Source organism: Salvelinus sp. IW2-2015, linkage group LG18 (assembly GCF_002910315.2).
Source record: "Salvelinus sp. IW2-2015 linkage group LG18, ASM291031v2, whole genome shotgun sequence".
Lineage (NCBI taxonomy): Eukaryota > Metazoa > Chordata > Actinopteri > Salmoniformes > Salmonidae > Salvelinus > Salvelinus sp. IW2-2015.
The window spans coordinates 64729841-64746251 of NC_036858.1; the positions used below are offsets into that span (position 1 = coordinate 64729841).

Consider the following 16411-nt stretch of genomic DNA (forward strand, 5'->3'; position numbering starts at 1 on the left):
TTTATATTGAACGAATGAGTAGGCTACCATTCTTTCCTGACCCATAGTAAATAGCTTTAAGTTATGTTAATTTGATTACCATAAACACTCACATTAATGTCTAAATAAAGATGTATATGTTTACCACTAGAGTCTGTTTGCATTGCTACTTTGTTGGTCATAAGACACATTTAGAAGGAAAAGCATGACACAATGCTGAGGGATTGTCAATAGGACATTACTGTCCATTATGTCCACTCTCTACTCCTAGAGGTTATATCTTGTGTGTGTGTGTGTGTGTGTGTCAATGAGGAGCTATACAGAGCCCTCTGCATTGTCACAACATTTGGTCACAACATTTGAGAGGCGCACGACGATGCGGTACAGAGCTCATGTTGGCCTCTGCGTGCCTCCAGAGGATTCGCAATTGCGTCACACCATTCATATGGCGCCTCCGACCACATTTTCGGTTCAAGTATACATTGGCTCTTACATTCAGTGCAAGCCACACATCACAGTCATTGTAAGTAAAACTTTCCTCAATATACCAGCTATAAGAAAATTCAGTGCTGGTAAGGAAAGACAAGTACATTGTCGATTGTATTCTATTCTTTTATCCAATGCTATCATACCTTGTACTGCCCTTTAATAACTAAACTACGAGCGTTACCTACTGGACAAATGTAGCTATTGGTTCATTTTGGTGCAGCAGCCAATCTGCGTTTACAGTGAAACCCAACACTTCCTGTTTCGGATTAGGAAACGATTGCAATGTAAATAGATACAGTAGTGGCTAACGTGAAATCACTGTATATTCAATCTGATATGCCGGATGAATTGCAGTGATTTGCGTGAACTGCCATACCGTTTATGAGAGGGAGCACAAGGTAAGTGATGAGCTACTGCTAACTTGCAACCTATTTAATTTCTGGTTTTGCAGTGGTAAACCTCCCTATAAGCAACATAATRTCATTCAGTTATGCGGTTGTAGATTGTCTGACAGCAGCAGCCAGCTAGCTATATTATGCAAAAATAGCAGACAACCTGTGATAAACTTAGCTGGCTAATACTAGTTTAGAGTGCTTTATAAGCCAACCGAAGCCGAGCTATATGTCACTTAGCAAGATTGTACTATCTACAATGTATCCATGTTGATCATTCACTGCGCTATTACAATGTAACAAATGTCATTCATTTTCCACAGTATTCTCGCAACAAGTTACAATGTTGCAGTTTGCTTGGTGGGTGACAGTTGTCGCTAAAGAGACTGTCGAGTCAAGTGGGCTATTAAAGATCATATCTCAGCTCGGTCCAGACAGTACACAGAGGTCTCTCTCTGGCTACATCACTTTATTACTTGCTAGCGACAGGGGCTACGCCTTTGAAGAGCATCACTCGCTCCAGACATTGCATAATATACAGGAAGCAAAAGAGAGGAGGGGTGTTAGTTTTAACATAAAAACGTAATCATTTTAAAGGGGATTTGCTAAGTTATTCATGATAAACGTCATACTATATTTCTGTTATGCCACATAGACTATGGTGTAATGACCACAGTGTTCAGAATATGGGGCAGTGATGAAGACACGTGACTCAGTCTACCTGAGATGTGGTTTAAATAGTGTAAACAAAGCACTGTTGTATTAATTAAAGATGCACTATGCAGAAATCACTTCGCCATTTCCTAGTTGCTCAAATTCGAATATTTCGCCTAATTTCAGTTTATGTGACAAAAAAAGCTAGTATAGTGTAGAGAATAATTGTATAATCTAAACCGTTGTGAAATATCTTTGTATCATCTAAATATTGTTGTGTTGTCTAAACCACTGTGAAATATATTTTCCATAGCCAAAATTATTGTATTTTCAGCTGTTTTAATCTAGTGTACAAAACCGAAAGTAAAAGATGCAAAAACTAAATTTAAGAGTGGGAAGCATAGAAATAGTGCACATAGAACAGGCTCCCAAGTGGCCCAGCGGTCTAAGGCACTGCATCTCAGTTCAAGAAGCATCAATCACCACAGTCCCTGCTTCAAATCCAGGCTGTATCACATCTGGCTGTGATTGAGAGTCCCATAGGGCGGCGCACAATTGGCCCAGCGTCGTCCGGGTTTGGCTGGGGTAGGCCGTCATTGTAAATAAGAATTTGTTCTTAACTGACTTGCCTAGTTAAATAAATGTAAAATAATGACAGATCTATAACTCACATTTCGGGTTGCCCCTAAAGTTCATATTGCAGCTTTAATCATGGTTATTATTGTAATCTCACAGCATGATCCCTAAATCCCAACAACAACATAGAACAGTGCCCCTAGTCCAGTGGTTGCCAACAACAACATAGAACAGTGCCCCTAGTCCAGTGGTTCCCAACAACATAGAACAGTGCCCCTAGCCCAGTGGTTCCCAACAACAACATACAACAGTGCCCCTAGTCCAGTGGTTGCCAACAACAACATAGAACAGTGCCCCTAGTCCAGTGGTTCCCAACAACAACATAGAAGTGCCCCTAGTCCATGGTTCGCCACAACAACATAGAACAGTGCCCCTAGTCCAGTGGTTCAACACAACATAGAACAGTGCCCCTAGTCCAGTGGTTCCCAACAACACATAGAACAGTGCCCTAGTCCAGTGGTTCCAACACAACATAGAACAGTGCCCTAGTCCAGTGGTTCCAACAACAACATAGAACAGTGCCCCTAGTCCAGTGGTTCCAACAACAACATAGACAGTGCCCCTAGTCAGTGGTTCCAACAACAACATAGAACAGTGCCCTAGTCCAGTGGTTCCCAACAACAACATAGAACAGTGCCCCTAGTCCAGTGGTTCCCAACAACAACATAGAACAGTGCCCCCTAGTCCAGTGGTTCAACACAACAACAAAGACAGTGCCCTATCAGTGGTTCCACACAACACATAGAAGTGCCCCTAGTCCAGTGGTTCCCAACAACAACATAGAACAGTGCCCCTAGTCCAGTGGTTCCCAACAACAACATAGAACAGTGCCCTAGTCCAGTGTCCCAACACAACAAGAACAGTCCCTAGTCCAGTGGTTCAACAACAACATAGAACAGTGCCCTAGTCCAGTGGTTCCAACAACAACATAGAACAGTGCCCCTAGTCCAGTGGTTCCCAACAACAACATAGAACAGTGCCCTAGTCCAGTGGTTCCCAACAACACATAGAACAGTGCCCTAGTCCAGTGGTCCAACAACAACATAGAACAGTGCCCTAGTCCAGTGGTTCCCAACCACAACATAGAACAGTGCCCCTAGTCCAGTGGTTCCCAACAACAACATAGAAACAGTGCCCCTAGTCCAGTGGTTCCAACAACAACATAGAACAGTGCCCCTAGTCCAGTGGTTCCACAACAACAATAAAACATTGCCCCTAGTCCAGTGGGTTCCCAACCTTTTTATTTTACTGTACCCAACAGATTTTGCTCTGCCTGGAGTACCCCTGAAGTACCCCCTCATGTGCATTTTACCAATGGGTCTATTGTAACGCCGTCTAAATCTGCCTCCTCCTCGGACGAGGAGGAGCATGGGTCGGACCAACACGCAGCGAGGTATGTAGACATAATTGAATTTATTTGAAATACAAAGACGAATACGAAACACTTGAAATTACAAAATAAGAAAAAGACGTAGACGAAACCTGAACATGAACTTACATAACTACACACGCAGAACTCACGGACAGGAACAGACTACATCAAACGAATGAACAGCCAAAACAGTCCCGTGTGGTGCACATACACAGACACGAAAGACACAGGAGACAATCACCCACAAACAAACAGTGTGAAACAGCCAACCTATATATGGTTCTCAATCAGAGGAAAACGTCAAACACCTGTCTCTGATTGAGAACCATATAAGGCTAATTACAAGTGACCTAACAATGAAACACAAAACATATAATGCCCACCCCAACTCACGCCCTGACCCTCTAAACATATACAAAAATAACATAAAATAGGTCAGGAACGTGCATAACCCCCCCTCAAGGTGCGTACTCCGGACGCACTACCAAAAGTCTAGGGGAGGGTCTGGTGGGCATCTGACCACGGTGGTGGCTCAGGCTCTGGGCGTGGTTCCATCCCCTCTTAGTCACTACCCGCTTTCGTAGCCTCCTCAAAATGACCACCCTCATATAACCCACCAAATTAGGGGGCATCACCAGGATGAGGGGCAACACCAGAATGGGTTGCACCACCAGACTAGCTGGCGGATCCTGGCTGGCGGAGGTTCTGGCGGTCCTGGCTGGCTGGCTGGCAGGTCTGGCTGGCTGGCAGGTCCTGGCTGGCTGGCTCGGCGGATCCTGGTGGCGGAAGGCTCTGGCCGGATCTGGTGGATCGACGGCTCTGGCTGGTCATGGTGGATGACGGCTCTGGCTGGTCATGGCTGGCTGACGGCTCTGGACGCTCATGGCTGGCTGACGGCTCTGGACGCTCATGGCTGGCTGACGGCTCTGGACGCTCATTGGCTGGCTGACGGCTCTGGACGCTCATGGTCGCCGCGGTTCTGGACGCTCATGCTCACTGGCGGTTCTGGACGCTCATGGCTCACTGGGGTTCTGGACGCTCATGGCTCACTGGCGGTTCTGGCAGATCCTGTCTGGTTGGCGGCTCTGGCAGATCCTGTCTGGTTGGCGGCTCTGGCAGATCCTGTCTGTTTGGCGGCTCTGGCAGATCCTGTTCTGGTTGGCGCGCTCTGGCAGATCCTGTCTAGTTGGCGGCTCTGGCAGTCCTGTCTAGTTGGCGGCTCTGGCAGATCCTGTCTGGTTGGCGGCTCTGGCAGACTTGTCTGACGAATGGCTCTAGCGGCTCCTGACTGACTATCGCTCTGACGGCTCGGGGCACGGATGCTCAGACGCGCTGGGGACGGATGGCTCAGATGGCGCTGGGGAGACGGATGGCTCAGATGCGCTGGGGCGACGGATGCTGGATGCTCAGATGGCGCTGGGGAGACGGATGGCTCAGATGGCGCTGGGGAGACGGATGGCTCAGATGGCGCTGGGGAGACGGATGGCTCAGATGGCGCTGGGGAGACGGATGGCTAGATGGCGCTGGGAGACGGATGGCTCTGGCCGGATAAGGCGCACTGTAGACCTAGTGCGTGGTGCCGGAACTGGAGGCACCGGGCTAAGGACACGCACCCTTATGCTAGTGCGGGGAGCAGGGACAGGCACACTGGACTCTCAAAACGTACTCTTGCCTGTGCGTGGTACCGGAACTGGAGGTACCGGCTGAGGGCACGCACATCAGGACTAGTACGGGAGAAGGAACAGTGTGTACAGGGCTTGGAGACGCACAGGTGGCTTGTGGTGGTCGGAGCTGGAGCACCAATCGGAACAGCATACGGAGAGGTGGGAGAAGGGCCTTGGAGCACTGGTGGAGGTGTGCCGAACTGGAGGCACGAACTGGATACACGCACTACAGGGAGAGTGCGTGGAGAGGAACAGGGCTCTGGAAACGCACTGGAAGCCTGGTGCGTGTGTAGGCACTGTTGTACTAGGCTGGGGCGGGGAGGTGGCGCCGAAATACGGACCTTGCAGGCGTACTGGCTCTCTTGAGCACTGAGCCTGCCCAACCTTACCTGGTTGAATGGTCCCGTCGCCCTGCCAGTGCGGTGAGGTGGAATAGCCCGCACTGGGTTTATGCAGGCGAACCGGGGACACCATGCGTAAGGCTGGTGCCATGTAAGCCGGCCCGAGGAGACGCACTGGGGACCAGACGCGTTGAGCCGGCTTCATGGCACCTGGCTCAATGCCCAATCTAGCCCTACCAGTGCGGGGAGGTGAAAACCCGCACCGGGCTATGAACACGTACAGGAGACACCGTGCGCTCTACTGCGTAACACGGTGTCCTCCCGTACTCCTGCTCTCCACGGTTAGCCTGGAGTGGGCGCAGGTCTCCTACCTGCCCTTGGCCCACTACCTCTTAGCCACCCCCCCAGAAATTTTGGGTAGTACTCACGGGCTTTTCGGCTCCGTGCTAGACTCGTCCCCTCATAACGCCGGTTCCTCTCTCCGGTTCTCTCCGGTTTCCTCCCTCTCCGAGCTTGCCTCCAGCTGTTCCCATGGGAGGCGATCCTTACCAGCCAGAATCTCCTCCCATGTGTAGCAACCCTTGCCGTCCAAAATATCCTCCCATGTCCATTCCTCCTTCTTGCGCTGTCCCTTCCTCCCGTTACACCGCTGCTTGATCTTTTGTTGGTGGGTGATTCTGTAATGGCGTTCTAAATCTGCCTCCTCCTCGGACGAGGAGGAGCATGGGTCGGACCAACACGCAGCGAGGTATGTAGACATAAATTAATTTATTTGAAATACAAAGACGAATACGAAAACACTTGGAAAATTACAAAATAAGAAAACGACGTTGACGAAACCTGAACATGAACTTACATAACTACACGCAGAACTCACSGACAGGAACAGACTACATCAAACGAATGAACAGCCAAAACAGTCCCGTGTGGTGCACATACACAGACACGAATGACACAGGAGACAATCACCCACAAACAAACAGTGTGAAACAGCCAACCTATATATGGTCCTCAATCAGAGGAAAACGTCAAACACCTGTCTCTGATTGAGAACCATATAAGGCTAATTACAAGTGACCTAAACAATGAAACACAAAACATATAATGCCCACCCCAACTCACGCCCTGACCCTCTAAACATATACAAAAATAACATAAAATAGGTCAGGAACGTGACATCTATGGTCTCATGAGTCTTCTGAACTACCCCCTGTGGATAAGTCCTAGTACCACTGGTTGGGAACCACTGCCCTAGTGCAGTGGGCAATAAATAGGTCAGGATGAAGCTGGCACAGTTTACACACTGATGTAAGGTCAGGTTGGCTTTTTTACCCCCAAATGGATAGACTTGGGTTGGATGAGATTATCTTAAAGCTGTGACTGCCTGCTACAATCAAAGGGACAAAGAGACAATATACACTGAGTGTACATAGACTGACCAGGTGAATGCAGATGAAAGTTATGATCCATTATTGATGTCACCTGTTAAAACCACTTCAATGAGTGTTGATCAGTGTTCCCTTAACTGGCGGTCTGCTGGTCGAATATGGCCCGCGGGTGGTTTTATTTGGCCCCACAAGTTTTCAGAGCAAAAAAATGTAATAACCAAACTTACATTATTATTTTTATTTGTAATTTTATTGTTGCACATAAAATACTATTAAAACACCAGGAAATCAGCTTCTAAGTGATTTAAGTTTAAGAAATCAGTTCCCAAGTATTCCCACACATCATATACAAATATAAGCAAGGTTTGAAATGATTATGTTTTAGTCAAATATTATATCTGTTTGGGCTTCTTGTGGTTGATTTGCAGTGTACAAAATATGTGTCATTTTTGTTTGTGCAGCTCGTTCCAGTTGCTAGCTGCAGCGAACTGAGAATATGAGCAACCCAGGGATGTGTGTGCTTTAGGGACCTTTAACAGAATGTGACTGGCAGAACGGGTGTTGTATGTGGAGGATGAGGGCTGCAGTAGATATCTCAGATAGTGGGGAGTGAGGCCTAAGAGGGTTTTATAAATAAGCATCACCAGTGGGTGTTGCGACAGGTATGCAGAGATGTCCAGTTTACAGAGGAGTATAGAGTRCAGTAATGTGTCCTATAAGGAGCACTGGTGGCAAATCTGATGGCCTGCTGGCTTGACCCTGAGGTAAATGTCCTTATTTTTAGACAAAACAGTTGAATCTTTTAAATGAAAGCAGTGCATCTTACTTTAGTAAGTCTCTCCTTAGGCCTGAACATGCCTGTGTCCCTGCTGTGGGCAGTGGATGTGTATGGGCGCGTGTACAGCTTGTCCACCAGAGGGCAGGAGTGGGAGCAGTGTCGTGATGCTGTGTTAGAGTTTAAGAGGGTGACGGCCGTGCAGCAGTGTTGCTGGGGTATCGCCTGTGACCACCACATCTACCTGAATGTCCACTCTAGTGATGTTCCCATTCGCTACCAGGAGGAGGCATTCGAGAACCAGGTACAGGGTGTGTGTGTGTGGGGCGGGGGAGGGTGGGCGTGTGTGTGTGTGTGTGTGTGTGTTGTGTGTGTGTGTGTGTGTGTGTGTGTGGTGTGTGTGTGTGGTGTGTTGTGTGTGGTGTGTGTGTGTGTGTGTGTGTGTGTGTGTGTGTGTGTGTGTGTGTGTGTGTGTGTGTTGTGCCTGTGTTTGTGCTCTTCTCTGCACCTGATGCATTTATGGTTCTTGTAACCTCTCTCTCTCTCTCTCTCTCTCTCTCTCTCTCTCTCTCTCTCTCTCTCTTCTCTCTCTCTTCTCTCTCTCTCTCTCTCTCTCTCTCAATTCAATTCAGTTTCAATTCAAGGGCATTATTGGCATGGATAAAATATGTTAACATTGCCAAAACAAGTGAAGTAGATAATAAACAAAAGTATTTTAAAATATTTGCAGTAAACATTACACTCTCAGAAGTTCCAAAAGAATAAAAACATTTCAAGTGTCATATTGTCTATATACAGTGTTGTAACGATGTGCAAATAGTTAAAGTACAAAAGGGATAATATTGGGTTGTATTTACAATGGTGTTTGTTCTTCACTGGTTTTCTTGTGGCAACAGGTCACAAATCTTGCTGCTGTGATGGCATACTGTGGTATTTCACCCAGTAGATATGGGAGTTTATCAAAATTGGGTTTGTTTTCTAACTCTTTGTGGATCTGTGTAACCTGAGGGAAATATGTGTCTCTAATATGGTCATACATTTGGCAGGAGGTTAGGAAGTGCAGCTCAGTTTCCATCTCATTTTGTGGGCAGTGTGCACATCGCCTGTCTTCTGTTGAGAGCCAGGTCTGCCTATGGCGGCTTTTCTCTATAACAAGGCTATGCTCACTGAGTATGTACATAGTCAAAGCTTTCCTTAAGTTTGGGTCAGTCACAGTGGTCAGGTATTCTGGCACTGTGTACTCTCTGTTTAGGGCCAAATAGCATTCTAGTTTACTCCATTTTTTTGTTAATTCTTTCCAATGTGTCAAGTAATTATCTTTTTGTTTTCTCATGATTTGTTTGGGTCTAATTGTGTTGATGTCCTGGGGCTCTGTGGGGTCTGTTTGTGTTTGTGAACAGAGCCCCAGCACCAGCTTGCTTAGGGGACTCTTCTCCAGGTTCATCTCTCTGTAGGTGATGGCTTTGTTATAGGTTTGGGAATCGCTTCCTTTTAGGTGGTTGTAGAATTTAATGTCTCTTTTCTGGATTTTGACGTCTCTTTTCTGGATTTTGACTTCTCTTTTCAGGATTTTGACGTCTCTTTTCAGGATTTTGGCGKCTCTTTTCTGGATTTTGACGGCTCTTTTCTGGATTTTGACGGCTCTTTTCTGCTCTGCTTGCATTGTTTGGTGTGTACACGCAGGGTATTTTTGCAGAATTCTGCATGCAGAGTCTCACTTTGGTGTTTGTCCCAATTCTTGGTTGGTGGACCCCAGACCTCACAACCACGAAGGGCAATGGGTTCTATAACTGATTGAAGTATTTTTTAGCTAGATCCTAATTGTTATGTCGAATTTTATGTACCTTTTGATGGCATAGAAGGCCCTTCTTGCCTTATATCTCAGATTGTTCACAGCTATGTGGAAGTTACCTGTGGACCTGATGTTTAGGCCGAGGTATGTATCGTTTTTTGTGTGCTCTAGGGCAACGGTGTCTAGATTAAATTTGTATTTGTGGTCCTGGCGACTGGACCTTTTTTTGGAACACCATTATTTTTGTCTTACTGAGATTTACTGTCAGGGACCAGGTCTGACAGAATCTGTGCAGAAGATCTAGGTGCTGCTGTAGGCCCTCCTTGGTTGGTGAAAGAAGCACCAGATCATCAGCAAACAGTAGACATTTGACTTCAGATTCTAGTAGGGTGAGACCGGGTGCTGCAGACTGTTCTAGTGTCCTTGCCAATTTGTTGATATATATGTTGAAGAGGGTGGGGCTTAAGCTGCATCCCTTTCTCACCCCACGGCCCCGTGGAAAGAAATGTGTTTGCTTTTTGCCAGTTTTAACCCTAAACTTGTTGTTTGTGTACATGGAATTTCTAATGTTGTATGTTTTCCCCCCAACACCACTTTCCATCAATTTGTATAGTAGACCCTCATGCCAAATTGAGTCAAAAGCTTTTTGAAATCAACAAAGCATGAGAAGACTTTGCCTATGTTTTTTGGTTTGTTTGTCAATTAGGGTGTGCAGGGTGAATAAGTGGTCTGTTGTCAACTAATTTGGTAAAAAGTACACTTGACATTTGCTCAGTACATTGTTTTTACTGTGGAAATGAACTTGTCTGCTGTTAATGATAATGCAGAGGATTTTCCCAATGTTGCTGTTGACACATCCCACTGTAGTTATTGGGGTCAAATTTGTCTCCACTTTCATGGATTGGGGTGATCAGTCCTTGGTTCCAAATATTGGGGAAGATGCCAGAGCTAAGGATGATGTTGAAGAGTTTAAGTATAGCCAATAGGAATTTGTGGTCTGTATATTTTATAATTTCATTGAGGATACCATCAACACCACAGTCCTTTTTGGATTGGAGGGTTTTTATTTTGTCCTGTAGTTAATTCAATGCACTGGAGAATCCAGTGGGTTCTGGTAGTCTTTAATAGTCTCTCTCTATATATATATATATGTATCACATCCGGCTGTGATTGGGAGTCCCATAGGACGGCGCACAATTGGCCCAGCGTCGTCCGGGTTTGGCTGGAGTAGGCCGTCATTGTAAATAAGAATTTGTTCTTAACTGACTTGCCTAGTTAAATAAAAGTTAAATAAAAAAAATATATAATAATAAAAAATAAATACATCTCCCTCTATCTCTCTCTCTCTTTCTCTCTCAGCGATGGAATCCCATGGATAACTTCTCGGATCGCTTGTTGCCGAGCGACCGCTGGCAGTGGAGTAACATCACAGGACTGGAACACCAACCCCTCGACAGCTTCTTTCTTCCCTCGACCAACTGGGAGTGGGAGGGGGACTGGTACATCCACGACAACTTTGGAGGAGAGCCCACAGAGAAAGAAGTGAATGTTCTCTCTCTTTCTGTCTTTCTCTCTTTTCTGTATCTTTCTCTCTTTTCTGTATCTTTCTCTCTTTCTGTCTTTCTCTCTTTTCTGTATCTTTCTCTCTTTTCTGTATCTTTCTCTCTTTTCTGTATCTTTCTCTCTTTTCTGTATCTTTCTCTCTTTTCTGTACTTTTTCTCTTTTCTGTATCTTTCTCTCTCCTCTCTTGCCTCCTCCATTTTATATGTCCCCTCTATCTCTATTCTCTCCTCTCTCTTTCCTCTCCTCTTCCTCTCTCCCTCTCTCTCTCCCTCTCTCTTCCCTCTCTTCCTTCTCCTCTCCCTTCTCTTTCCTCTCTCTCCTTCCTCTCCCTCTTCTCTTCCCTCTCTCTCCTTCTCTCTCCCTCTCTCTTTCCCTCTCTCTCCTTCTCTCTCCCTCTCTTCTTTCCCTCTCTCTCCTTCTCTCTCCCTCTCTCTTTCCCTCTCTCTTCCTTCTCTCTCCCTCTCTCCTTTCCCTCTCTCTCTCTTCTCCTCTCTCTTTTCCCTCTCTCTCCTTCTCTCTCCCTCTCTCCTTTTCCCTCTCTCTTTCCCTCTCTCTCCTTCTCTCTCCCTCTCTCCTCTCTCCCTCTCTCCTTTCTCTCTCCCTCTCTCTCTCCCTCTCTCTTTCCCTCTCTCTCCTTCTCTCTCCCTCTCTCTTTCCCGCTCCTCGCTCCTTATTTCTCCCTCTCTCTTTCCCTCCCTCTCCTCTCTCTCCTTCTCTCTCTCCTTCTCTCTCTGTTTTTCTTCCCTCCCTCTCTGTCAATGTCTTACCCCTCACATACAGTGATCTCCAACAGTAGACTAGCTAGGTTTCCATCCAACTGGTGACAGATTTTCATTCCAATATTCTAAAATCTGCATAAAACAATATGCCCATTTTCCCACCAGAGATGTTTCCATCAAACTGACTTTTTGTGGATAAAATGCTGTGCATGATGATGTAGTGCACATAAAAATAACTTTTTACATTAATTTCTCATGTACCAAAAAAATGTTAAATGGGTTTCCATCACATTTTAAAATGTACTAATGGTTTTGTCACAAAAACTGTTGCATTGTATAGAAAATGTGCCCACTCTGGTCTTGGCACTTGTGCTCTAGCCAACAGCTGGCAGATACAGTGGGTAGGCTACCTATATTATGAGATTATTATTCATAAGAGCGATCATCATGTCACCAGAATAAGAACCTCGATATGTATTGGATTGGTCCATCAAGTTCATCACCTTGCACTTTCACCACCCTGTGAAGTTCATCATAACTTATTTCATCTGTAGCCTAATGAACTGCATGCTTTCCCCAGTCATAGTGGGAGGGCCACACAACATATCATCGATATCATGGTTATTTTCACTGCTATTTCTTGCATAATTAATTTTACAGACGCAAAAAGATCCCACCATGTCGAAAGAACAAATTGTCTGTCGGCATTTATAAAATTGTACCCTCATTTCATGTTTCCATCAGCCCGGTCTGGACTTTTTCCATGCGTCAGGTAATTCATCTGCATGAAATGGTTGGATGGAGTGAACTTAGTGACACATTTGTTGTTGTTTTGGCTCTGTACAACACTTTGGATTTGAAATGATACAATGACTACAAGATTAAATTGCAGACTGGCAGATTTAATTTTAGGGGATTTTCATCCATATCGGGTAAACCSTTTAGAAATTACAGCACTGTTTGTACATAGTCCCCCCATTTTAGGGGAACAAAAGCATTGCGACAAATTCACTTATGTGAATTAATGTAGTAAAAAGTGAAGTATTTGGTCCCATATTGATAGCACGCAATGCTTACATCAAGCTTGTGACTTTACACATTTTTGGATGCATTTGTTGTTTGTTTTGGTTGTGTTTMAGATTATTTTGTTCCCAGTAGAAATTTATGGTAAATAATGTATTGTGTCATTATGGAGTCCCTTTTATTGTAGATAAGAATAGAATATATTTCTAAACACTTCTACATTAATGTGGATGCTACGGTGATTACAGATAATCCTGAATGAATCGTGAATAAGGTGAGAGTGAGAAAGTTACAGATGCACAAATATCATACCCCCAAGACATGCTAACCTCTAACCATTACAGTAACAGGGAGGTTAGCAAAAACATAACTTTGTACTACTTTAATACACATATAAGTGAATTTCACCCAGGACTTTTGGTTTCCTAAAATGGGGGGACTATGTACAAAAAGTAATTTCTAAACGGTTCACCCGATAATGATGAAAATACCCTCAAATGAAAAAGCTGACCGTCTGCACTTTAACCTCATAGCCATGGTATCATGTCACATCCAAAGTGCTGGAGTACAGAGCCAAAACAACAACGTGTCAGTGTCCTAATACCGCTGGAACGGTCTGCAGGGTTGGACCTATGCCATGGACTTTCCTGCCACCTACACCAAAGACAAGAAGTGGAACTCATGTGTCCGTCGCAGGCGATGGATCCGCTACAGGAGGTACAAGGCCACGGACACCTGGGCCAAGGTGTGTATTTGGAGAAATATAATCACCTGCCACAACCAGGATGTAACTGTGTACCTCTGCAGTGTACAGGCTTTGTATTGTACTCATCATGTACTGTAGTTTACAGCATATGTATGCATGCGTGTTGTGTGTGTGTGTGTGTGTGTGTGGTGTTGTGTGTGTGTGTGTGTGTGTGTGTGTGTGTGTTGTGTGTGTGGTGGTGTGTGTGTGGTGTTGTGTTGTATTGAACTGGTCTCTCTCTCTGTTACCAGATCCCGTCAGAGGGTCACAGTGGTCCCCTTCCAGACCCCTTTAATGACATCAGCTGTGGAGGCTGGGAGATCAGTGAGGAGCCCAGGGGGAGGTTGTCTCTGTGGGCCGTCTCTCTACAGGGCAAGGTAACACATACACTAACACATACACACACACACAGACACACACAGCTCAGAGGGGGAGGTCATATCTTCAGAGATCACAAAACACTGCCAGGTTGTACACAACTCTAATGTATTTCTAAATCATTTGATTGACTGGTTGTTTGATCTGGGTCATTAGGTGTGGTTTCGTGAGGGTATCCACCACCACCGCCCAGAGGGGGATGGCTGGGAGGAGGTGTCTCTGCCTGGGGAGGTGGTGCAGATCAGCTGTGGTCCAGGGGACCTTGTCTGGGCCGTGCTCTGGGAGGGACAACTCATTGTCAGGGAGGGCATCACCAGAGACTGCCCACAAGGTGACTGGTTGACAGAGGAAGTGTGTGTATCCGTGGATGTGCATGTTAGAGAGACACAGAGAGACAGAATGCTTGTGTCTGTTTGTGTGTGTGTGTAATGGAGAGAGAGAGAGACAAAGCGAGAGATAAAGAGAGAGACAGAGAGAGCGAGAGAGAAGGAGAGAGCGAAAGAAAGAGAGAGATAGAGAGATGAAGAGAGAGAGTGTACTGGTCTCATGGCCCCATTACTCATCTTCTCTCCCTGCCAGGCTCCTCCTGGGTAGTGGTGGACTCTCCCAACCCAGAGGCCGGGGCCATCCACGTGGCTGTGGGGGACAACGTAGTTTGGGCTGTCACCAAGGATAACAAGGTAAGACAATACCACTGTGTCCATAACTGAACACTAATTTCTATGCTTCATTATTGGACATAATGATACTAATAGATTTCATTTAAATAGCACTTTTCATTACATGAAGAATCTCAAAGACGCTTAAAAAATGAAACAAAAAAATGATTATGAATTTATTGATGATAGTTAATGTGGTGCTGGACAATGATGAACATGAGCTAAAGGAAGAATTCAGGCAAAAAACACAAATGTCATTTTAATTCCGCCACATGTCTACCTCTGGTTATGAATCATTCAGTCATGACTGTTTCCCTGATGATCTTCTGTCGGTACCTGTTAGGTATGGTTCAGACGTGGCGTCAACTCCTATAACCCCCGTGGTTCAGGCTGGATCGGGATGATCGGGGAGATGGTCATGATCAACGTGGGTCTCAACGACCAGGTAAGGAGCCATGACCTAACTATTTCCTCTGCTTATTCAACTAATTATAAAGTTCCCTTAGACTCTCATAGCCAAGCCTTACGGCATGGGCTTAATATCATAAACTGTACATTAATTAATGAATACATTTTGCATAATGATTAAAAGGCAGTTTAGTAATGGAGAACAAACACAGTGTCATGTTAGTTTCTTGTCTGGCTCTCGCCTCATGTGTTCTGTCCCGTCCAGGTGTGGGGTATCAGCTGTGAGGACCGAGCAGTGTATTTCCGTCAGGGTGTGACCTCCAGTGAGTTGAGTGGTAAAGCCTGGAAGGCTGTCAACGTGCCCCGAGACGGAGACATCAGGTCCCACTCCTCCGCCAGCAGTAGCAGTCTGCACAGGTGGGCTGGGGACATGAACACACACATAAACACACACACATTGTTTTCACTGCTTGGGCAACCTCGGCTGCATAAAGCGATTAGCCAAGCAGTCTGCCAGCTGGGTGCTCTGTGTAATACTAATAGTTTATCTCTCTCTTTCTCTCTCTCTCTCTGTCTGTCTCTATCTGTGTGTGTCTCTCTCTTTCTCTCTCACACAGTGCTGGTTGTTTCTTCAGTGGAGAGGTGCGAGCACAGTCTGTGATGAGTGAAGACTCAGACACAGAGAACGGTCCACAGAGGGCAGTCCTAGAAGTAGGGGCCTGCCCCTCCTCCCCTCCCCCCGATCCCCCTCCCGTTGACCCCGACATCCCCAAACCACGCATCCCCAAGGTCACCAGCGACAGCTTCATCTCCGAGATGCTCGCTGACCGCAAGGTCAAATGGGAGGGGGCCACCACTGCCGTCACCGTCGGTCCCTCTATCCCAGAAGAGGAGGCCTCTCTTCGGGAAGCAGGTGCCAAGTCTCCCCCTCCGGCCCTGGTTCTTTCCCCCAGCCTGTCAGGAGGGCCTGGGGACCCCCAATGGAGTAACGTAGACCTAGAAGAGGCCCAGACTCACCTGGCTGTGGGGCCTGCTGGGGTGAGAGGGGACGCGGCTGACACCTGTAGCCTGTCTTCTGTGGCCACCTACACCCTGTGTCAGGAGGAGCCGTATGGGGCGGATGAACACCCGCTCTGGGCATGGGTCAGTGGAGGAGGCTGTGGTGTGGACTGTCACTCCCAGCTCAACTGGTTCAACTCTGCMACAGGTGAGACACATACTGTAGATATTGTATCGCCCTGAAATTCTATTTCTCCTGCATATCAAAACAAGCCTAGCAATATACAAAACTCCAGCTCCAATTACACCAGAACACACCCTTCTGGCTGATGGAACAGTGTCCCTGTGCTTGTTGTTGTTGTTGTTGAACCACTGGAGTGGTTCACTCACATGTGGTTCCTCACATGTTGTTGATAAAGATTTTGATCTTTGTC

At 46.2% G+C, this 16411-nt stretch overlaps 1 protein-coding gene across 1 annotated transcript in view; it reads left to right on the forward strand.

The window, feature by feature from the left end:
- Nucleotides 1–713: 713 nt before the first annotated feature.
- The window catches only part of LOC111977989 (tectonin beta-propeller repeat-containing protein 1), a 31883-nt gene continuing 16185 nt past the window's right edge, over nt 714–16411 (forward strand). Inside the window, exons 1-10 of the mRNA XM_070448202.1 lie at nt 714–866; nt 7762–7994; nt 10842–11024; nt 13411–13533; nt 13785–13910; nt 14068–14242; nt 14491–14591; nt 14914–15015; nt 15244–15395; nt 15596–16185. Of these exons, the coding sequence (XP_070304303.1) occupies nt 7770–7994; nt 10842–11024; nt 13411–13533; nt 13785–13910; nt 14068–14242; nt 14491–14591; nt 14914–15015; nt 15244–15395; nt 15596–16185 (1777 nt within the window). The 5' untranslated portion in view covers nt 714–866; nt 7762–7769. The remainder of the gene's footprint in view (nt 867–7761; nt 7995–10841; nt 11025–13410; nt 13534–13784; nt 13911–14067; nt 14243–14490; nt 14592–14913; nt 15016–15243; nt 15396–15595; nt 16186–16411) is intronic.